Source organism: Arachis hypogaea, chromosome 5, assembly GCF_003086295.3.
Source record: "Arachis hypogaea cultivar Tifrunner chromosome 5, arahy.Tifrunner.gnm2.J5K5, whole genome shotgun sequence".
Lineage (NCBI taxonomy): Eukaryota > Viridiplantae > Streptophyta > Magnoliopsida > Fabales > Fabaceae > Arachis > Arachis hypogaea.
Genome location: NC_092040.1, coordinates 528,339 through 550,775, shown reverse-complemented (window position 1 = coordinate 550,775; position 22,437 = coordinate 528,339). Strand labels below are relative to the sequence as shown.

Genomic DNA, 22,437 nt, shown 5'->3' with positions numbered 1-22,437 from the left:
TGGGTAGGGTGACAGTGATACTTAAGGTTGAAAGGGAAAAAAGTTAAATTCGTGAGCAAGTTAGAATTCGATTGAGCCTCGTTCGATTTATTAATAATTTAATAATTTATGCTTATTGAATTTAATTTTAAAATTAAATTCATAAATTAAATAAATTAAATTTAAATTTAAATAATTTCAGTTTATTAGTTTGTGAATTGGTTTAATTATATATATAATATTAAAAATATAGGTCAACGTGTATATATATATATAATTATTTAAAATTTTATAGTTATTTTTTATATATAATTTTGATATAGAACAGAAATAAAAAGTTTATTATTGATAGATAGATAATATATATTTATTTTTTTAATATTTTTAATATATATAAGTTATAATTTATTGATATACAATTATAAATTATGTTCCTATTATTTGAGTCAACTCGTGAGTTTTTGTTGAGTTGTGTTTGGCTTACGAAATAGACTCGATTGTTAATGACTCGAGCCGTGAGCAAAGTTTAATTTTCGTGAGTCGAACTCGAACTTGGTTTAACTCAACTCAATTCGACTCACTTCCAACCCTAATGATACATATTAACGGACTTTCGAAAATAGAAAAATATTCCCAACCTTTTGGAAATTTGCATTCACATTCTTAAGTAATAGCTTTTTTTTAAGTAGTATTTATTTTGAGATATATAAAATTAAGAGACTAAAACTTAATATTATATTTGTTAGTCTGAAAATTAATATTAAAATTTTAATTTTTATTTCTAAAATTTTAGTATTTCAATATTTTTAAAAAATAAATACATAAAGAATTGAATTTTTTAAAAACATAAATTTAAATTTTAATAACATTTTATATTTAAAATACCCTTATCTTAATTAATTAATTTCAATTTTATTCTTTAAAATTTTATTTTTATTTTAATCTCTACTTCATATTTTATACTAAATACACTATTAAAATTTATTTTAATTTTTATTTTTCAACTTTTATCACTCAATATTTCAATTTTAATTTCTCAATTTCTGGCTCTCTTCTAAAGGTTACCTAACATTGGTGGGAACCACTAATAAACCAACTTACACAAGCATCGGAAAATTAGTACACGACACAAATTTTGTCACCTTAATCAAAATTAAAACATCGTCGACAACGTCAGCAAATACGTAAGCTAAAACCTCACTCTCGCATAGTCGCATTATATAAGCAACGCTAGCTCTTTAGCTTTTAGTTCATCCATAATCACCACACTTATTAAGTGACACACTGACACTTATATCGTTCTCTGTTGTTGAATTATAAATTAGAAGACTCAAATTAATTATGGCATCACAGCAACCTGAATTTGAGCATCCTAGGAAGGCATTTGGATGGGCAGCTAGGGATACTTCTGGTTTTCTCTCTCCTTTCAATTTCTCTAGAAGGTTAACTACCCCTCTTTCCTCTTTGTAATTATTATTATTATTAACAAATAACTTTTTTTTTAATCGGACACTTTGTTTTTGTCGAAAAATCTTATTTAATTGAATTACTAAAATTTGGTGGACATCAAAATAATTGATTATAAAATTCAGTATGAATCAATTTAGATTTTTATTTTTTTAATTATCAAATAAAATATGAACTTATTAAGAAATAAGTTTTGCACCCGCAGCAAATACAGGCATGTTGTTTTTTCTTTTCTCAATAATTGAAATAAAAATAACACTCTTATTTAATTGAATTACTAATTACTTCTTGTGGAAATTCACAATCAGCATCAATCAATAATAATTTGGCTGATCCTCTAATCTATTTACTTGCCTTTGAACTAATACAAAATCGTATACTAATAATTTGGGTGGAAATAGACCAAGTTAGACTAGACTTTATTTTTAATAGGTATAGTCTGTCATGTAGTTAATTGATCCGAGTCTAATCTAAAATTTACTATAGACCTTTTTTAAAATATTAAGTTTGGCCTGACCTAAAACTTGTAAAAAGACCTGTTAATTTTTTTTACAAAAATAAAAATATTATTTAAAAAAAATTAATAAATATATTTTGTATATAAAATATTATATTTAATATTTATAAATTTTTTTAAACTTTGTTTAAAATATACAAAATTATTTATAATTAAATATAATAAATTTAAAATATCTTATAATTTTATTAATAATAAAAAATTATTTATATATATAATTATATATTAATAGAGTCAAATAGATTTAACATGTCAATAAAATTAATTAATAAATTTGGATTTGGCCAATTAATATAATATGACTTTTATAAAAATTTGACTCTATACTTATTTTATAACAAGTAAAATCAGATCAGACCAAACATAAGTCATGCTGCAGGTCCTGACAACCCCTATTGATAATGAAATTTGATTTCAAATGTTCCAAATTATATGTTAATAGTTACTTATTAATTAATTAGCTTTATAAATGGTCAAAATTTTCAGGGAAACAGGAGAGAAAGACGTGGCATTCAAAGTGTTATACTGCGGAATATGCCACTCAGACCTGCACATGGTAAAAAACGAGTGGGGCAATGCCATATATCCTATGGTCCCTGGGTATGCTTTAATTTTATTGCTTTCTATTAATAATTTATTTAGTTGCTTTCTATATATACGAAGGATGCTGCTATATATATCTACTAAAAATCTCAAACAATTATGGTTATGTACCAAAGTTGATTTTTCATAGCATTAATTGAATTGAGTTAATAAATATGAAGAAATTGTGTACAAAATAAACAGGCACGAAGTAGCTGGCGTAGTGACAGAAGTGGGAAGCAAAGTACAAAAATATAAAGTTGGGGACAAAGTGGGTGTGGGATGCATGGTTGAATCATGCCGCACTTGCCAAAACTGTGTAGAAGATCTTGAGAATTATTGCCCAAAAAATATTTTTACATATGGTGCCAAATACATTGATGGTACTATCACATATGGAGGCTACTCTGATTCAATGGTTGTTGATGAACACTTTGTGATTCGCATTCCCGAAGCATTGCCTCTTGCTGCTGCTGCTCCTCTCCTTTGTGCTGGGATCACAGTTTATAGCCCACTTAGATATTATGGGCTTGATAAGCCTGGTTTGCATGTGGGTGTTGTTGGGCTTGGTGGGCTGGGCCATATGGCAGTCAAGTTTGCTAAAGCTTTTGGAGCTAAGGTTACCGTCATCAGTACATCACCTAATAAAAAGGACGAAGCAATAAACATTTTGGGCGCTGATTCATTTTTGTTAAGTCGTGACCAAGATCAAATCCAGGTGCACTAATGTTTCAAACTTTCAATAATAAATACTTTTTTATATATTGAGACAAAACACTACGGTCAATAGGTCTATAAATTTTTAATATTACATATTCTTTTCATTTAATCTATTTTCATTGGATGTGATTTTTAATATTTTTATATTAGAGTAAGAAACTAAATTGTCAAGTTTATCGTTAAAAGAAAATGTTGGTTAATCAAATTCGTTTTTTAAAGATTTTAAGTTGGTTATATTATTAGTCTTTTTATTATTTTGTTATTGATAATGACACCACATACACATATCTAATAATCTTAATTGACTATTAATATGATAAATTTATGAAATTATATCAAATTAACTTTTCAATTTGAGATTAATTTGATCTAATTTTATAAATTTATCATGTTAACAGCCAATTAAAATTATGTGTGTTTGTGGTTAGTGTGGTGTCCATGTCACAGTGAAGGTGATAGAACGACTAAAATCTTTAAAAGACAAATTCAATTAAAAATAATTTTGAAAATTAATTAAAAAAATTTTGCTATTATTTTATAGGCCGCAATGGAAACCTTGGATGGTATTATCGACACAGTATCTGCTGTTCATCCCCTGGTATCTCTTATTGGTTTGCTGAAGTCTCATGGAAAATTAGTAATGGTTGGAGGACCAGAAAAGCCTTTAGAACTACCAATCTTTCCTTTGCTTAAGGGTATGTGTTATGTACATGCATAATATTTCCACAAGTTGTGTATGTAATTATAAAGGGTGAATTCGGAAATTTACTACTATTATTACTTAAGCTCACAAAGATATAATCTTCAAAAGATTATTACTTATTTGCTTAATGTCAAACTTGTAACATTAACGCATATCAAGTTAACACAAAATTTGATATTAACAAGTATTGTTTCTCGTATTGCTAGGGAGAAAAATCGTAGCCGGTAGTCTGATTGGAGGGTTGAAGGAAACACAAGAAATGATTAATTTTGCTGCTAAACACAATGTGAAGCCTGAGATTGAAGTTATTGCGATTGATTATGTGAACACTGCAATGGAACGCCTCGCCAAAGCTGATGTGAAGTATCGATTTGTGATTGATATTGGAAACACACTCAAGCCAACCTCTTAAGCATACAAGTACAATGTACTTGGTTCTCTTCGAAGAGATCCAGTATTATCTATTAGTTATTAATTAGTTTATATTTTTAAATATTAAAGTATTTAATTTAATTTTATATATTTTGATTTTTTTATTTAGTTATTATATTAGACTTTATATTAGTAGATTTAATTTTTTTTATTTTTATCTAATAAAAAATTATAATACCTCTTAAACTATTATAGTCATCGTATATAAAGAATAGAAAAGTGTCAAAATACTTTTTAGTTTCGTAATAAAATTATTGTATAAACAAATAAATTTGAGTGAATCTCTTTTTGTTGTATCAAAGAATTAGATAAAAGGTTGAATAAGTTCTTTCAATTGAATTCTCAAATTATTTAAATAAATTGGTTGAATGAATTCTTTTTTTGATCAAATAAAACTCTTCTTTTATATAGATATAATATTAATTTAAATTTTCCGTTTCACTCTTTTATAGTTAAAAATAGTTATTTATTCTGATTAAGTTATTGCATTATAAAAAAAGCTGGTTAAAATAGTGTTTTTTTGTATTTATGGCAATTTGAACTGCCATTATTACTAGAAACAGCGGTTTTAGAAAGTGACGTAATTCTGGGCGTCATTATGGTTAATACAGTAATTTTCAGAAAACTACCACAATTTTTTGGTTTAAAACGGCGATTTTTAGATAGGTTAAAATGACGGTTCAAACTGCCATTATTTCCAAACAAAATGGCATTTTTTTGTTGGTTAAAATGGCAGTTCAAAGCACCGTTATTTCCAAGGTTAAAGCGGTGGTTTTGATTGGTTAAAATGGCGGTTCAAACTGCTCTTATTTCCAGGATGAAAATGACATTTTGGTTGATTAAAACGGTGTTTATGAACCGCCGTTTTTACTCTGATAGAGCAGCATTTTGATTGGTTAAAATTGTATTTTTAGTTGGTTAAAATGACGTTTGAAACCACAATTTTTACATAGTTAAAATGGCATTTCATGTTATTTAAAATGGCAGTTACAAATCGCCCTTTTTACCGGATAAAAGTGACATTTTTTATTATTTACAAAGACAAATTTTAACCATCATTTTTATCGCATTAAACAAATAATTTTTTTTATTAAACTTTTTCAATAACAAAAAATCAATACTCAAACAAAATATTATATAACTCATAAACAATGTATTAAATATACTATATTATTTTTTAGTATTAAAAATCAAAAGTAATAACTCGTATACAAATAAAGTATCTAACATAACATGATTTTTTAATTATAAATGTCTTAACATATAGCTCTTAATACATAAAATTTTCATCATCGCTTTTGGTGCACTTTGTCGTGATAATCTCTATCCTCACTCCAATCCTTCTTTTGTCTTGATTATTTGCTTATAGAGTGCTTATTTTGATTTTGAATATTTTGCATATAAATTTGCTTCCAGAAACAAATTCTGCAAGAAGGCAGAAATAGATTTTTGCGTATAATTTAATATTTTGAATATTTGTGCATCTCTGTCTTATATTTTTGTATCTAAAACCCTAATCAATCAAAGTCGAATTGCCAGAAACGGTTTAAGAATTAAGAACATCCCAACTTTAGCTCCAATTGAAACAAGGATATAATATATATAAGCTTCAAATGTTGATAGAAAATGACATTACAAAGATAAATGAGAAACTTACTTTCTGCCTTCAATTAGTCTCTCAGCAACTTTCTTTGTTAAATAGAACAGATTAGATCTCAAACTAAATAAAATCAAAAACAAAAAACAATAACACAACAGAAAATGCAACAGTAACAAACTGACAACAACATCACAAAAGATAAATGAAAGTTAAAATACACAATAACAAACAAAACCAGCATTCTTTGTTTCTTCCTACTAGATAGGGCATGAACTAGATCTAAAAGTACGAAGAGAAAGGAAAAAAAATAAAAAAAAAAGATTAAGTAGATTATCTATTAGAAGTGATAGAGATAGCGAAACCAAATTGTAGAAGCTTGCTGAAGGCAGCAACAACGGCGTTGCTGGCCGAGGCGAGGAGATGAGCCAGATTGAAAATCAGATCATAGAAGACAGCAACAATAATGTTGCTTGAGATGGCACAGAGATGAATGATGGCGGTGAGATGAGCTGCAACAAATCTTCAAATCGAAGCCAAAGCATAGAAGCTCGCTGAAAGCAGCAATAATGGCGTTGCTTGCGGCGGCAAGGAGATGAGCCAGATTGAGAACTAGATCCTAGAAGCTTATTGAAGGCAGCGACAACTGTGTTTTTTGCGATGGCGATGAGATGAACGATGGCAATGAGATAAACGCTGACAAATCTTCAAATCGAAGACAAATCATAGAAGCTCACTGAAGGCAGTGACAACGGTGTTGCTTGCGGCAACGACAGCGACAGCAGAGAGATGAGCTCATAATATTCCATTCCTGCTATCTTGTATCAGCTTTATAGTATTCTTGTTATCTTGTATCAATTTTATAGTTTCCTTTTCTATATCTTTTGTTATAGAGTGATACTAGTTTGATCTTGTAAAGGTAGTTACAATATGGTTTTGAGAATTTCTTGATCCATCCCTTTGCAACTAACACTGTTATAAATCAATAGTTGAATGAATTGGATAGGATTGCATGCTGATTGTCAAAACAATTTGATATTTATTAAATTCATATTTATTTTGTATGAAAACAGGTTTATTTTGCAATGAAAAATATAAAAAAAAATTATTTTACTAACAGATTTACAGACAAATTTTCTGTCTGTATTCAGAATTTGGGATGGTTTTCCAAGGTTCTAATTACAGACAGAAAATCTGTCGAAAAATCTATCTCTATTTACCAATAGAAAATCTGTCAAAAAATATGTCTCTAATTACTGACGAAAAATCCGTTGGAAAGTTCGACGTTCCAGGGAAATGGAGGGAAAAATTTACCGAGGGAAAATCTGTCGGTAACTGGTAAAAATCTGTCGGTAAATTATCAACAGAAAAAAATTCGTCGGTAAATAATTTCTGACGAGACTTTTATAGAAGGACAAAATCTGTCGGTAATTTTGTCAGTAACAAAAAGTTCGTCTGTAATAAAGACCAAATCTATTTGTAAATCTGTTTGTATTAAGCAATTTTCTAGTTGTGACTTGATAGTATCGGCAAAGCTCATCACCCAAGGGTAGGCCGTGGAAGAACCAGCGGCCGCAGGAGTTAGTATTCATGCGGTAAACCCTCACAAACAACTCACAACTTGCATGTATGTAGCTACGTGATGGTTTATCATTCTAATATTAGTTTATGTCGTCCACTAAGTTGAATTCCTATCACAATCTTCAGCGATATATTTAGAAAAATGTAATTGTGCCTTTTAAAAAGATACACTACAAGAATATGTTCGATTAGCGACCACAAAAAGTCTTAAAATCATCACTAATCTGACGCAAAATATAATTTGTGACGGATTAGCTACCTTCTAGCAAATAATGCTTTCCTCGCTAATTACAAGTCACAGATCAGTGAGGCAAATACAACAGGCGCTAATTCGTCGGAAAATTTTTTAGCTACCAAATAGATAGTCGCAAATCCAGCACTAAAGTAGAAACTACTTCCATAGAAGAAATGGACTAAACGGTAGTCGCTAATTAGCGACAAACTCTACTGCAGCAGACTCATCGCTAAATGCAAGCTAACTTCATAGACAAAATGGAATGCTTAGTTGACGCTAATTAACGAGGAATTTTTTCGAACCTAACTTGTCGCAAGTTATCTGCTAATATGGTAGCAAATCAGTCACATTTTGTAACAAATCTATAGCTAATCTTTGAAAATTCTTAATCAAATTTGTAGGAATTTTGTCGCTAACTTGCTAGGAAATAATGTATAGTCAATTAGTTGCAATACTATCGCAAGATATCATTGTAAATTCCTTTTAAACAAGTATTGATAGGTATCTCACAAATGTTTCAATCGTAATAGAGTCTTTAATTTGTCACCATAATCAATAACGAGTATGTCACTAATATTTCCCAAAATATTAATTAGAATACCAATTTTGTCGCCATACTAAGATAAACCTCATTATTTTTTTATTTTAGCCATTTAACTAAAAAATTATCACACATACAAATAAAATTAGTTCATCATAACTATACATATCTAAAAAAGTTCAAACCATATTTAAAGAAATTAGGTATTAAAGCTTAACCTGATAATAACCAAGCTTTTGAGTTTGATCAAATGTTATTCTATCCATCCAATAGCTCTAAAAAACATGACTTAATTAAGTAATAAAAAAAAAACTCAGTTACAATATCATGTAAAATTAAGTATTCACTCACTTCTTTAGAGATGTTTCAATCTAGCTATACAAATGTGATCCTCCTTATATAAAATTCATTATACATTACACATCTCAATTTCTCATTGCACATTGAAAATTAAAAAAAAAATAAAAAATACAAACAACACCTAAGACTTGGCATATCAATTGCACAAAGAACATGTCCACCTATCCTATTTTCAGTTTCACCAATGTTGTCACTTATATGCAAAAATATAAAAAAAATAACATCAATAAATAACAGGCTAATTAAAGAAAGGCTCCAAATGCATCATAGAGTAATTACCTAACACCAACAATGTCACGAAATTCATTATCCATGTTTCGAAACATATAGTTGTGGAAATCATATGTCAGGAGAAGCTCATGATTCCACAGAACAACAGAAGAAAAGTATATACATGTCACAATAAGAAAATGCAGAAATATTAACTTCTTTATATGTTTTCAAGAACAAAAGAATAAATAACTAATTTAAAATAATCAAACAATGATATGATGTAACATATACAAATAGACAAGTTCAAACTCATTAAATTGTTATTTGTGATTAGCAAACAGAATACTAGGAGTAGATTTACATGCTTAGCGTGTCATCTAAAGACTCAATAGCACTGTTGACCTCTCCAAGGCTACGGTAAAGTCACAAATCCATTATTAGTTCGAGAACTATATATAATCGTAGTAGCTTGTTAAAAACATTATTATTAGTAAGTCCATGTACTATATATAAAAATTAACCATCATCATTATATATTCTACCGTTATCAAATAATTGATAACAAAAAAAATGCATTACAAATTGCTAATTATTATTATTATTATTATTATTATTATTATTATTATTATTATTATTATTATTATTAAGTATATATACTATATAAAAAGTTTAATCATTATTATTATATAATGTTTATGTTTATTGTTGTTAAATAACTAAATAATACGTAAGAAAAAATGTTGAAATAAAGAATTAGCTACTAAAAAAAGGAGATTTTTCAAGAATCCAATTATCATATAATAATAAAATTAGAAGAATACGTAAAAAATACATAAAAAATATACAATAATAAAAATATTATTATGTATTTTTTATTAAAAAATTATAAAAATAAAATTAAAATATATAAACTAAAATTATAACTATTCTGCTAAATTAAATTTATAGAACGTACAATTTTTTTATTATTATAATAAACTAAAGTAAATAATAATAATAATAATAATAATAATAATAATAATAATAATAATAATAATAATAATATTTAGTTATTATTATTATTATTATTAAATTTATATACTATATAAAAAAATTAATCATGGTCATCATTATATAATGCTTATTTCTACTGTTGTCAAATAAGGTAAAGGAAGAAGATTCTCTAAGTTATATAACAATATAATTAAAAGAGTATATAAAGAATACATAAAAAGTACACAAAATTTATTACAAAAAAATGTACATGTAACAAGCACATAAAAATATTGTACAGACTTCCATCACCTCGAAGACGCGGAAGTCTTCCACGTACTCTCTTAATAGCGTTGTTTGTTCGAGCGTTGTTTGTTCTCTAACAGGATTTGAAAAGTTAAGATCTAGAAGTGTAAGTGTGTGTTTGGATTAGAGTTGACTAAACTAGAGTTTGAATAAAAGTGATTTTGTAAAATTGATTTTAGATAGAAGTGAGTTTGTGTCAACATGATTTATGTTTGGCAATTTTAAACTAAAAGTGATTTTGATAAAATGAAATTGTTTGGATAATATTAATTAAAATCACTTTTAAATAGATAATTAGTTAATTACTAAAAAAATATAATATTAAATTATAATATTATTTTTTAATATATTTAATCCTTTTTATACTTCTTTTAATATATTTTTTATATATAATGTTTTTTATAAAATTTTATTTTAGTTTGTTATAATTTTTTTAATAAAAATTAATATTTATTTATTAAACTAAAAATAACATATAAAATAATATATTTTAATACTTTTTATGAGTACTCTCAATAATCTTATTTTGTTTACTATTTGGATTCTAATTTTTTATTAATTATGTTTTTATTATTATTTATAATTAATTTTTTATTTAATTTATCATTTTCAATAGAAACAATAATACATATTATAACAAATAGAATAATAAACAATGAACAAGAATTATAATAATAAATATTCACAATGTCAAACAAAAAAATATTTTATAATTTTATTAGTACTCTCAGTATTCTTTTATTTAATATTATTTTGGACTGTAAAATTTTATTACTTATGATTCTATTGTTATGTATGATTAGTTTTTTATTTACTTTATCATTTTTAATAAGATCAATCATTCATATTATAATAGAATTAAAATAACAAATTTAATAAAAAAACCAAAATATAAAAAAATACTAAAAATTCAAAAAAAAATTAAAATATTTGAAATGACTTGAAACAAATATGAAAATTCTTTTGGAAAAAATCAATAATGATCATCAAAGGTGAACTCACGTTGAAGTGAACGCAGAAGCAACAATTTTTCGCTTCCAGTAAACGCGCGCTTTTAAGCTGCAAAATTACTTCTGCGTTTAAAGGAAAAAGATTGCCAAACATAAAAAAACAGCGGTCAAGGAACTTCAACGCACTTTTATCCTTTGAAACGGGTTTGCCAAACACACCCTAATAAGTTGCTCTTCACTGTTAAATTAAATCACAAAATCAACTCAAAATAAGCAATTTAAATTAACAAAATCAATAAACAAATTTAGTAATTCAGAATCATAAAATTAATTTTATTAACAAAATTTCAAAACAAAAAAATAAGTACAAAAAATAAAAAATTATCAAAATGGGTAAATAAATCTAATCACTCAAAATCACAGAATCAGTACTATTAACAAAGTAGAGTTCGAACATAGAGGAAGGAAGTAAGTGACGGCCACAAAAGAAGAAACCACAAAGAAGAGTTCAAACAGAAAATGCTTGAAAAAAAATATTAAAATAACACAACAACGAAATATAGATATAGATACATAAGAGTACTTAGACATATATAAGAAGACATTAATTTCATATTCTATTTGGTAAGTTAGACATGACAAAAAATTATAAAAAAATTAGTGTTTTAAGTTAAAAATTAATATCTCAATAAACAAATATTGTATATGTACTCCTGTGTACTCCCGTATCTATATTTTAACCAAAAACAAACATTGCTGTATATATATATTAGATTAGATAATATGAATTAGAGTTAAAAGATTTAAAGAAGAACCATAAAAAAATCATAATAATTTATATTTTCCCACTAAAGTACTATTTTGGCTTTGGCTTATACTTAGTCACGTATCATTTTTCTGTATTATTTGCGTTACTTAGAGGTATAATAGGGACTAATTTAAATATTTTTCTTTCAAGAACTATTTTTTTGTTTGAGATAATCCTTATAGTTGAGATTAAAAATAAATATTCTGATGAATAAAGAAGATTGAAGTACGGACATCTTGATCCTAACGAAATCTGATTCACGGTTATTGTAGATTAAATGAAATTAATGTAGTATTGTGAAATAGATAAATATTGTATGAATAAATATAGAGAATTAATTTTTTTATTATTTAATATTTGTAATTTTTTAATTTATATTATTTGAAAAAATTTAAGGTTTAGAATTATATCCAAAATTTAGAATTTAAAATAAAATAATTTTAAAAAATTAATTGATATTAACTGAAAATAAAAGATGGTTCCACACTTTAACTCATACTACAATATAACAACCACTGTTATTGTTTATCAGGGGCTCATGAAAGTTAAAATTTAAACAAAATATATAACAAATGGAAACTAAAAGAACTCAGGCACCTCGAACCAATTGAGATGCGATATACTCACAATGCTATTATTCTTTTTCATTTTTATGATTAATTATGGAATCTGATAAAATTGTGAAAGAATAAGAAAAGAAAAGATAAAAAAATTTGATTGATTGTTGATTGATTGAATTGAATTGAATTGTAGTTGTAAACTATGAAGATAAAACTAAATATATATAGAGCATTGTCTTATGAAACATAAAAGAAAATAAAGATAAGACAATATAAGATAATAAAGATTAAAATTATAATTGAATTTTATGTATTCTGTTAGACTGAATTTGTGGGTCACCAGACTTTTTTATTGTTGTCATAGGTTAAGGTGGAAGAGTAATTTAATACGCCTCCGCAAGCTGGTGATGGAAGATGTCAATAATTCACAGCTTAGATAAGTTCCGATGAAATTGTTGAGGAAAACGCGTTTGACGTGGTGACGCGGAGGAAGATGCGTGCGGCGGAGCTTGAGCTGCCGGCGACAAAAATATAAAAGGAGATGCTGTGCTTGAGCAACGATCTTCAAAAAATGCATGCGGCGGAGTTTGAGCTGCCGGCGACAAAAATATAAAAGGAGATGCTGTGTTTGTGCTTGAGCAGCGATCTTTAAAAGAGAAATGAAAAAATAAGCGTGTAGAGCACAATAAGATTGATCTTTAGAGGACCCGTATGGCGCAATAAGAGAGTGCGCGTAAAGCGCGATAAGAAAGAGGGCGCATATATAGAGCGCGATAAAAGTGCAGATAGAACTGCTAAAACAGAATGCAAATTAAACTGCTGAAACAGAATGCAGACGAAACTGCTGGAAGAAGATGCAGATGAAACTGCCGGAAGAAGGTACAAATAAACCATTGTGAATATTTCATGAATGATAGTTGTTTCCTGTTAAAACAAAGATAACCAAGACTGATGTTAGATTTTTACTTGGACGGATGTAATAAAGATTGGTTGAATTCTGAGCTAATTTAGAAGATTGATTATTATTGTGGAAGGAGGTTGAAAAAGAAATAGAGTGATTTCTCACTGAAATAATTGTGAAAGAATAGGAAAAGTAAAGAAAAAAACTTCGGTTCTGCATATCTGCCAACTTCTGCCAACTCTTATTTATAATTGTGTTTCATGGAAGTGTGTTCATGGATGTGTCTAATAAAAATGTCTTTTTTATAACTGTGTTTAATAGAAGTGTTTTTATATATATATTTTCTGGATGTGTCTCTTTATATATGTATTTAAAATATATTAATTATTAGACACATCTACGAACACACTTCTATGAAACACAAATATAAATAAGAGTTGGTAGAAGTTGGCAGATAATATGTTGGTACCCTATACTTTTCCAAAAATTTTTTATTGATTATTGATTGATTGAATTGAACATTAAATTATAAAGGTTAAAATAGACTAAGTTTAATAGAAAGCATAAACAGTGACACCGGAAGCCAATGATCCAATCCTCCATAAATATTTCCTTTACAATAACACAGTCATGCTACCACAAGCTCAAACATAACATATCAATAATTCCGATTACAAAACGCATCTGACGTTCTCGATCATACGGCGGCGACGTCCTCCGAATCGTCGAAGTTTGGATCATTGGCATCCAGAGCCACCGGACCGATCCACGTGAACTTTTCACTGTGGCCTCCCTTCTTGGACGATCCGCTGAGTCCGCTGGCTGATTTTCGGCTTTTCTTCGCCTCCGAAGATGGGTTTCCATTTGTTTTGCGGTTCTTTTCAGCGTCCTTCGCCTTGGGGTTCTTTCCGGCATATTTCATTCTCACTGTTTTCGTTTTTCACACTTTGAACACTGATCACTGAAGGTCTTTAATTATCGATAAAAACTTTTCTTCCTCTAATAGTATCAAGGTGCTATGTGCATTCAGCAAAAATTAATCCTTGCGCACAAAAGAATTATATTTATTGATCGAATTGAATTAAAATGTGTTATAAACTATTAGGATAAAATTAAATATATATAGAACATTTTTTTATGAAAGATAAAAATAAATAAAGATAAGATAAGAATAATTAAAAATAAAATAAAAATAAGACAAAATAAAATAATAAAGACTAAAATTATAATTAAATTTATGGATCACAAATCTTCTTTATCGTTATGATGGGTTAAGATAGAAGAGTAGTTTAATAAATGGTGGAAACTCAGGTGCAGTCGACTTCACGTGAAGTTGATATTCCAGAGCCGTTAGATAAAAATGTAGTCAAATCAGTCAAATCATCTAACGGCTCTCAAGTATCAACTTCACATGAAGTTGACTGCACTTGAGTTTCTACCTTAATAAATACTATTGGCTACTATTAATGTATCTCTGGCGTCTACTCGAAGGAGAAGAAACCATTTCTCAACATAGACAACCCTATGTATACACTTATTTATTGTATCCAAAATTTACAAGCAAAAAATTGGTGAAAATATGATAAACAAAAAATAAAAAGTGGTTTCTTCCGAAAAGAATATGATAATATTTAAGAAAATGTAAAATCTTTAAAACACTAATAAAAAGGGAAAATTTCACTCCCCTCCCTTGCAAGATATTAAAATGACACTCCCCTCTTCTCTATTTTATAAATGTACATTCTCCTTCCTTCTAACTTCTAAAAAATCTCCTCTTTAATCTATTTTAAACTTTTTGTGTTAACTAATGTTAACTTTATCCATTTTTTAAGAAAAAATAAATTATTTTTTAAAAAATACCCATTAACAAAAATTTTATTTTTTATTATTATATTTTTTTACTAAAATATTTTTTAATAAATTATTTTCTATTGATTAAATTGTATTTTTTAAAAAATTTAATAATTATATTATTTTTTTCCTAAAATATCCTTCAATAATTTTTTAATTATTAAATTATAATTTTACCAAAATTTTCGTTAACGATTTTTTTATATTTTACTATTAATTTTTCGATATCTATATATATTATTTTAACATTAAATAAAAAATTTTAGTAAGATTATTTTTCAATATCAATATATATTAATTGTTATATATATTAACAGTGGTAAAAAAATTTTATTTAATGTTAAAATAATATATATTGATATCAAAAAATTAATAGTAAAATATAAAAGTAATTGTTCATAAAATTTTGGTAAAATCATAATTTAATAATTAAAAAATTATTGAAGGATAGATATCTTAGAAAAAAAATAATTTAATTATTAATTTTTTTAAAAGTATTTTAATAAAAATACAATTCAATCAATAAAAAATAATTTATTAAAAGGTATTTTAGTAAGTAAAATTTAATGATAAAAAATAAAACTTTTGTTAATGGATATTTTTTCAAAAAATAATTTATTTTTTCTTAAAAAATGGATAAAGTTAACACAAAAAGTTTAAAATGGATTAAAAAGGAGGTTTTTTAAAAGTTAGAAGGGAGGAGAATGTACATTTATAAAATAGAGGAGAGGGAAGTGTCATTTTAACATCTCACAGGGAAGAAGAGTAGAATTTTCCCTAATAAAAACAATGAAAAGAATTTTTTTGCCTTTTTTTAGTGCAACATTTATGTGGTGTGAAATATAAAATGAGTAATGTTACATATTTAATTTTTTTTTATGAATTAAGTCTAATTAAATTAAATAATAAAATTTAAAATATTATTACTCATAATTAATTTTTATTATGTATATGTTACACCAAACTTAATTAACAAAAAAATTTAGATATATAATATTATTAAAAGTAACGAGGGATAACGAACGTAACTTTGACTTGGCATGAAGTCAATGAATTAAAGAACACAAATAGAGTTCCAATACAATGAACCAATGATAATAAACTAGAGTAGATTCGTAATCTAAGTCGTCATAATAGCGTCATGAAAGACGTCAATACTCTTTCAGTGCAGCACTTATAAATAGCGCTCTTGGTTTTATCCTCCATCACCATCATCGTTATTCGTTAAGATCACTAATCAGTGTTACTCTCTTCCAAATGGCAGCAACACAAGTACCTGAATTCGAGCATCCTAAGAAGGCTTTCGGTTGGGCTGCCAGGGACCCCTCTGGTCATCTGTCCCCTTTCCATTTCTCTAGAAGGTTCCTTCACTACTGCATGTTACAACAAGATGCTTGTTACCTATTTTCTTATTGAGAAATGTTATTTCTACACTAAAATCAGTCACTAAAATCAGCTAGTAAATATTTGTGTATAAATACATGTATCATAGTGTATTTTATTTTAACATGTATTTTATACTGATGACTCACTTTGTAACTGATTTTGGTGTATACATAGCATAATACTTTCTTATTTATATATTAAGCTTTGGTTTTTGTCAAAAATTTTCAGAGAAACCGGTGACAAGGATGTGGCATTCAAAGTGTTGTACTGTGGGATTTGTCACTCGGATCTGCACATGGTGAAGAATGAATGGGGCTTCTCCATCTATCCTATGGTCCCTGGGTATATATGCTTTCTACTTTCTTTGCTTAAATATTCTACGTGTTAGATATTTATGTTGGAAATATACACAGGCATGAAGTTGTTGGTGTAGTGACACAAGTGGGAAGCAAGGTTCAAAAGTATAAAATTGGAGACAGAGTCGGCGTCGGATGCTTGGTTCAATCGTGCCGAACCTGTCAAGACTGTAACGATAATCTTGAAAATTATTGCTCTTCATATACTCTAACATACGGTGCAAAATCCAGCGATGGAACCATCACATATGGAGGTTACTCTGACTCAATGGTTGTTGATGAGCACTTTGTGGTTCGAATTCCAAATGAGTTACCTCTTGATGCTGCTGCTCCTCTGCTATGTGCTGGGATCACAGTTTATAGCCCTCTCAGATATTTTGGACTAGACAAACCTGGCTTGCATGTTGGTGTCGTTGGTCTTGGTGGGTTAGGCCACATGGCAGTCAAATTTGCCAAGGCTTTTGGGGCTAAAGTCACTGTAATTAGTACCTCACCCAACAAAAAACAGGAAGCAATGCAACATCTAGGAGCTGATTCTTTTTTGATAAGTCGCGACCAAGATCAGATGCAGGTATATGACTTATGATTTGACTAAATTGTTATTTATCGTTTTTCAACTGTCAACTTTATAGAATAACAACTGCACGTGAGTTTTTACGATAAGATTATGAGATTACTAGTACAAAAGTAACTGATGATGTATATAACCAAAGAAGAAGTGATAAATATGACAATTTTTTTGCTTATTTAGGCTGCAAAGGAAACTTTGGATGGTATCATTGATACAGTTTCAGCTGTTCATTCTCTCGTGCCTCTCATTGGTTTATTAAAGTCACATGGAAAACTTGTAATGGTTGGAGCACCTGAGAAGCCTCTAGAACTGCCAATCATTCCATTACTTATGGGTAAGTACCTGTGTGTGTGTCTCTATATATATATATAAACAAAATTTTGATATGAAAAGATAAATATCTATGATTCTTAATTGATTGGCAGGGAGAAAGTTAATAGCCGGTAGTGGTATCGGAGGGTTAAAAGAGACTCAGGAGATGATTGATTTTGCTGCAGAACACAATGTGAAACCTGACATCGAGGTCATTCCTATTGATTATGTGAACGAAGCAATGGAGCGCCTCATCAAAGCAGATGTGAAATATCGCTTCGTCATTGACATTGGAAATACTCTAAAACAAAGCTCTTAAGCCTTCTTGATCATCATTTTTTGAAGAGATTAAACAACTTTAATAATGGAAGAATATAGTGCTGCCTTTTAGCTTCCTACTTTTCATGGGAATTTCAGTTTTCAACTTTGTTTTATATTTTGTGGATTATATATCTTGAATAAAATACATGTTGCTCGCTTCGTGTAATTTGGCATTTCTTAGAGATATATAATAATTTCCTATCATATATTTGAGTTTGAGATTTGTTTAGGTTTTGTACTAGATTTAGATTTTACTGTTACCATTTTGTTATTTAATTAAGAATAATTCTATACGTACCACTTCAATAAAGACATTAAAAATATTTTTTTTAAAGACGTTTACATGTGTCATGATATTATTGGACATTTTTATTAAATTAGTTAATAATTTATTTTTTAATAAACCAGAACAAAATCGGTTTATTATAACAACAATAATAAACATAATTGTCTACACTATAATTATTAGACCTGATTTGATCCGACCGATTTACATAATTTAAACCGAATCATGTTTAAATTTTTTGATGAAAAGTAGATAAATATATCCCTAATTTTTGTTTAAAAAAACGAAAAAAAAACTATAATCTAGTGAGTTATGTAAATTGGTTGGTTCGACCGAATCTAATAACAATTAGATTTATTGTTATTTTTATAAAAAAATCGATTTTATTTTAGTTTGTTAAAATATTTAAAAATAACCGATTCATTAATACGTTCAATAATAATGCAACACATAAGTGTCTTTACAAAAAGTTAGGCATCTTTATGGCAGCATCTTCCATATTTTTATTTGTTAAATTCAACTAAATTGATCTTAATATCAACACAAATAATTTTTATTATTATTTTTCATCTATTTATCCAAATTTTATTATTCAATTAAGTTAGACTTAATTTTTTTAAAAAATTATACGTGTAGTATTTTTCATTTAATTATTTAAAATTGTAATCACTTTCACTTAAAATAATTTATTTATATGCAAAAATTTATGATGTACCTCATACTTGACTACTTTGATTAGCTCTTCGTTTAAAACATCTTTATACAATATCAAGTATAGCTAAGGTCCAAATTAACAGTGAGAGGCAAGGCTAGGTTGAATTTTAGAAATTAAAATAAAATTTATTTTGCAATTTAAAAAAAAAGAGATTAAAAAAAATAGGGAGAGCTAAACTAAAATTGGTATATAATTTATAGGAAGAAATTGAAGTTTGGGGACATTACCCCTGTCAAACGCCACCCCCCCCCCCCCCAAAAAAAAAAAAAAAGAGATTCCGCCACCATATATATTCTTGTGCACAGCTCATAAATCGCTTGTTACAGACTTCTCATTTATTTAAATCATATCGTACCGTCTATGAAGCCTAATTATGTGGGTCGGTATCTTTTAGTTCTTTATTACATAACTTAAATTTGCAGGGTACATGGTTCACAATGTAGTTTAATCATTCTTTAGTCTACTCTCCATCAACAAAGCTGAGATAGAGAAATAAAAGCACTGGAGATAGAGTTAAAAAAAGTTGTCTTTTATATTATATGCTTGTTAGCATAAAAAGATTAAGATTTAAAACAATATTAGACATTATTATTTTTGTTGAATTACTATAGTCACGTAAACATCACTCATCAGTGCCAAGGATTTGGTGGCCGACAATTAAATTAAGTTTAATAAGAGCAAGGCTTTAAAAAATTAAGATTTTACGTAAACTTAAAATACGTTAAATTATAAGATAATTTAAATTGTCAAAATGTCTAATTTGTCAAAATGTTCATAATTGATTGATTTATTCAATACGTAATCTGAAAAGATTTTAATAATAAAATCGATATTTTAAGTATTTTGGATAGAAATAGAAAAAAATTATGTGTCTTTGATTTGTACATCTTTAAGAAAGGTACAAAAAATACAAAAATTTATATCTTAAGATAGAAAGAATTTTTTTGTCTCTATCTTTATATTTATCACCGAATTCTCTTATTTATATATTCAAGCAACTAATTTGCAATTGAAAATACAAAAATATGCTTAACATCAAGAGCTCTAATCATATTATATATAGATTGGTTTATTGACTTTTAATGACTAATAGAAAAGTTCCAAGGCTCTTTAATTATTTCCAATAATCTTCTCGAACGATGCATGTATAAATCTGACAACAATTTTATTGTTCAGTATTGTCACATACTGCTACAATTATCATCATGTGAGCACAGCTCATAAATCGCTTCTTACAGACTTTTCATTTTTTTTTTTTTTAAAGAAGTTGTTTTTTATATTATATGCTTGTTAGCATAAAAAGATAAGATTTAAAACAATAAAATTAGACATTATTATTCTTGTTGAATTACTATTGTCAACTATCAGACTACGGTTTTTTTTTTTATTTTTTACAGAATCTCACAACTTTATATCTAGCGACAATCTACTTAATATACTAAAATTGGATTTTTACTCAACTAATAAAGATGACGTATCGATTTCTCGTGAGTCCATTTTCTCTCCAAAACGAATGAAATTTTTATAAAAAATAATTTTATTATAATTATATTATTATAATATAATTAATATTTAATAAATAATATATAATTATACTAATTTAGGAACATATCTTCATTATAATTATATTAAATCAATATTTAATGCACTATTAAACTACTTATCAATTATAATGCGTAATTATTGTACATAATAAAAAATTGCCTTAATAATAAATAATTTATATATTTATTTTTGTTTTACTAAGGTCTATAAATAGTATTTTTCTGTGATACATGAATATAAATTTGAGAGTCAGCTCATAATTTTATATTTAGTATTTTTTTACTACTTCATAAAATAAGAATGTATTCTTTGTTTTTTATTGAAGTTGATCCTTTTAAGGTATAATTTATAATTTTTTATAATATTTTTCATATACTCATTCTATTATATTATTCTTTTAATAATTACTCTAAGTTATTCTTATAGTCCAATGTTCCAGTTCGATTGTTTTTTCCCAAATCTTTTACAATGCATCACATTCATGAAATACCTCATCAAGTTGTCTTCGCTTATTCAGGTTCCAACTACATGGATGTAAGCGTTCAAATAAGGGGCAATAATATCTACTTTATCGAAGGATTGTTGGATCTACTCACCTATTATGACCAACCTAATGGAATGTGGTTAAAGTTAGCTTTCTTGGGAAGAGCTCGATTTTTGATTGAGGAATTGCATCCACGGAACTTTATAGGGCAAGTTCAAGTTCCATTTCCTTTATCCTTTTTACGTCTGCCCGAAAATCTTTGAAGTGGAGCACATAATGAGGTTGAATTCCCTCAGTTTAAGTTCAGTTTTGCTAAATTTGTGACAAATTTGACTATACAATTTCAACGATTGGTAATATATTTAAATTTTCTTATTTTAACTTGTTCATTATTAGAATAATTTTATAACATATTGTGATTTTTTTCAGAAATTACCGGCTTTCTTTTGCATGCATGCAATGCCATTGAGAGGAATAAGGGTTAGTTTGGTTTCTTGGTGTGGCAATTCTATACCTTGCCGCATTGCATGGGTAGCGGATGATGAAACTTATTTAACAAGAGAATGGTTTAAATTTGCACGAATTCTAAATAATGCTGATATTTACGATGTTATTTCAGTTGGTTATTGTTACGAGAATGACTCTATACTATACGTGACTAAGAACTAGAATAGATTCAATATTATTTAAGTAATTTCATTTTAATATTAGTATTTGATTAAATTATAATTAAAAAATTTAAAATTATTGCCTCAATTTATATATTATGAGTATTTTTCATGGATGTACTATTTTTAAATAATTTAATAATTAATAAAATGAAGTGGTGTCAAATATATTATCTAAGTTTATTTTTATCCTTTATTTTTTTATTTGTATTTTCATTATATTTGACAAAAAATCTCTACCTAAACATATAGTTTTCGTTGACCTAAACACAATTTAGTTGCCAATAAAAATCGATTTTATCTATAAAAAATAATAAAACATGTATCTTTTGATATTATTATTTTATCTATAAAAAATAATAAAACATGTATCTTTAATTGTATTATAATTAGCTCATAAATAATGTATAATTATATTATTTTAGAAAAAATTTTCATTATAATTATATCAAATCAATATTTAATTATGATAAAATATGTTAATTATAATTATATCATAAAATTATAATAATTTCGAT

At 27.1% G+C, this 22,437-nt stretch overlaps 2 protein-coding genes across 2 annotated transcripts; both read left to right on the top strand.

The window, feature by feature from the left end:
• Positions 1-1,226: 1,226 nt before the first annotated feature.
• Positions 1,227-4,481, top strand: LOC112799971 (probable mannitol dehydrogenase). Its single transcript, XM_025841991.3, has 5 exons — positions 1,227-1,421; positions 2,450-2,563; positions 2,750-3,263; positions 3,807-3,960; positions 4,175-4,481. Exons 1-5 carry the CDS (start codon positions 1,321-1,323, stop codon positions 4,378-4,380), a joined length of 1,089 nt encoding a protein of 362 aa, XP_025697776.1. The 5' UTR covers positions 1,227-1,320; the 3' UTR covers positions 4,381-4,481.
• An 11,990-nt stretch (positions 4,482-16,471) lies between these two features.
• LOC112799968 (probable mannitol dehydrogenase) lies at positions 16,472-18,425 on the top strand. The gene is made up of 5 exons (XM_025841987.3): positions 16,472-16,636; positions 16,890-17,003; positions 17,075-17,588; positions 17,769-17,922; positions 18,014-18,425. Exons 1-5 carry the CDS (start codon positions 16,533-16,535, stop codon positions 18,217-18,219), a joined length of 1,092 nt encoding a protein of 363 aa, XP_025697772.1. The 5' UTR covers positions 16,472-16,532; the 3' UTR covers positions 18,220-18,425.
• Positions 18,426-22,437: the final 4,012 nt, after the last annotated feature.

What these genes read in the sequence shown, in the direction of transcription:
- LOC112799971 (XM_025841991.3), top strand. Translation starts at nt 1,321, where the DNA reads ATGGCATCACAGCAACCTGAATTTGAGCATCCTAGGAAGGCATTTGGA. An exon ending in ATATATCCTATGGTCCCTGG is followed by an intron (nt 2,564 to 2,749) that starts GTATGCTTTAAT and finishes CAAAATAAACAG; the next exon opens with GCACGAAGTAGCTGGCGTAG. An exon ending in GTGACCAAGATCAAATCCAG is followed by an intron (nt 3,264 to 3,806) that starts GTGCACTAATGT and finishes ATTATTTTATAG; the next exon opens with GCCGCAATGGAAACCTTGGA.
- LOC112799968 (XM_025841987.3), top strand. Translation starts at nt 16,533, where the DNA reads ATGGCAGCAACACAAGTACCTGAATTCGAGCATCCTAAGAAGGCTTTC. An exon ending in CCTTTCCATTTCTCTAGAAG is followed by an intron (nt 16,637 to 16,889) that starts GTTCCTTCACTA and finishes AAAAATTTTCAG; the next exon opens with AGAAACCGGTGACAAGGATG. An exon ending in GCGACCAAGATCAGATGCAG is followed by an intron (nt 17,589 to 17,768) that starts GTATATGACTTA and finishes TTGCTTATTTAG; the next exon opens with GCTGCAAAGGAAACTTTGGA.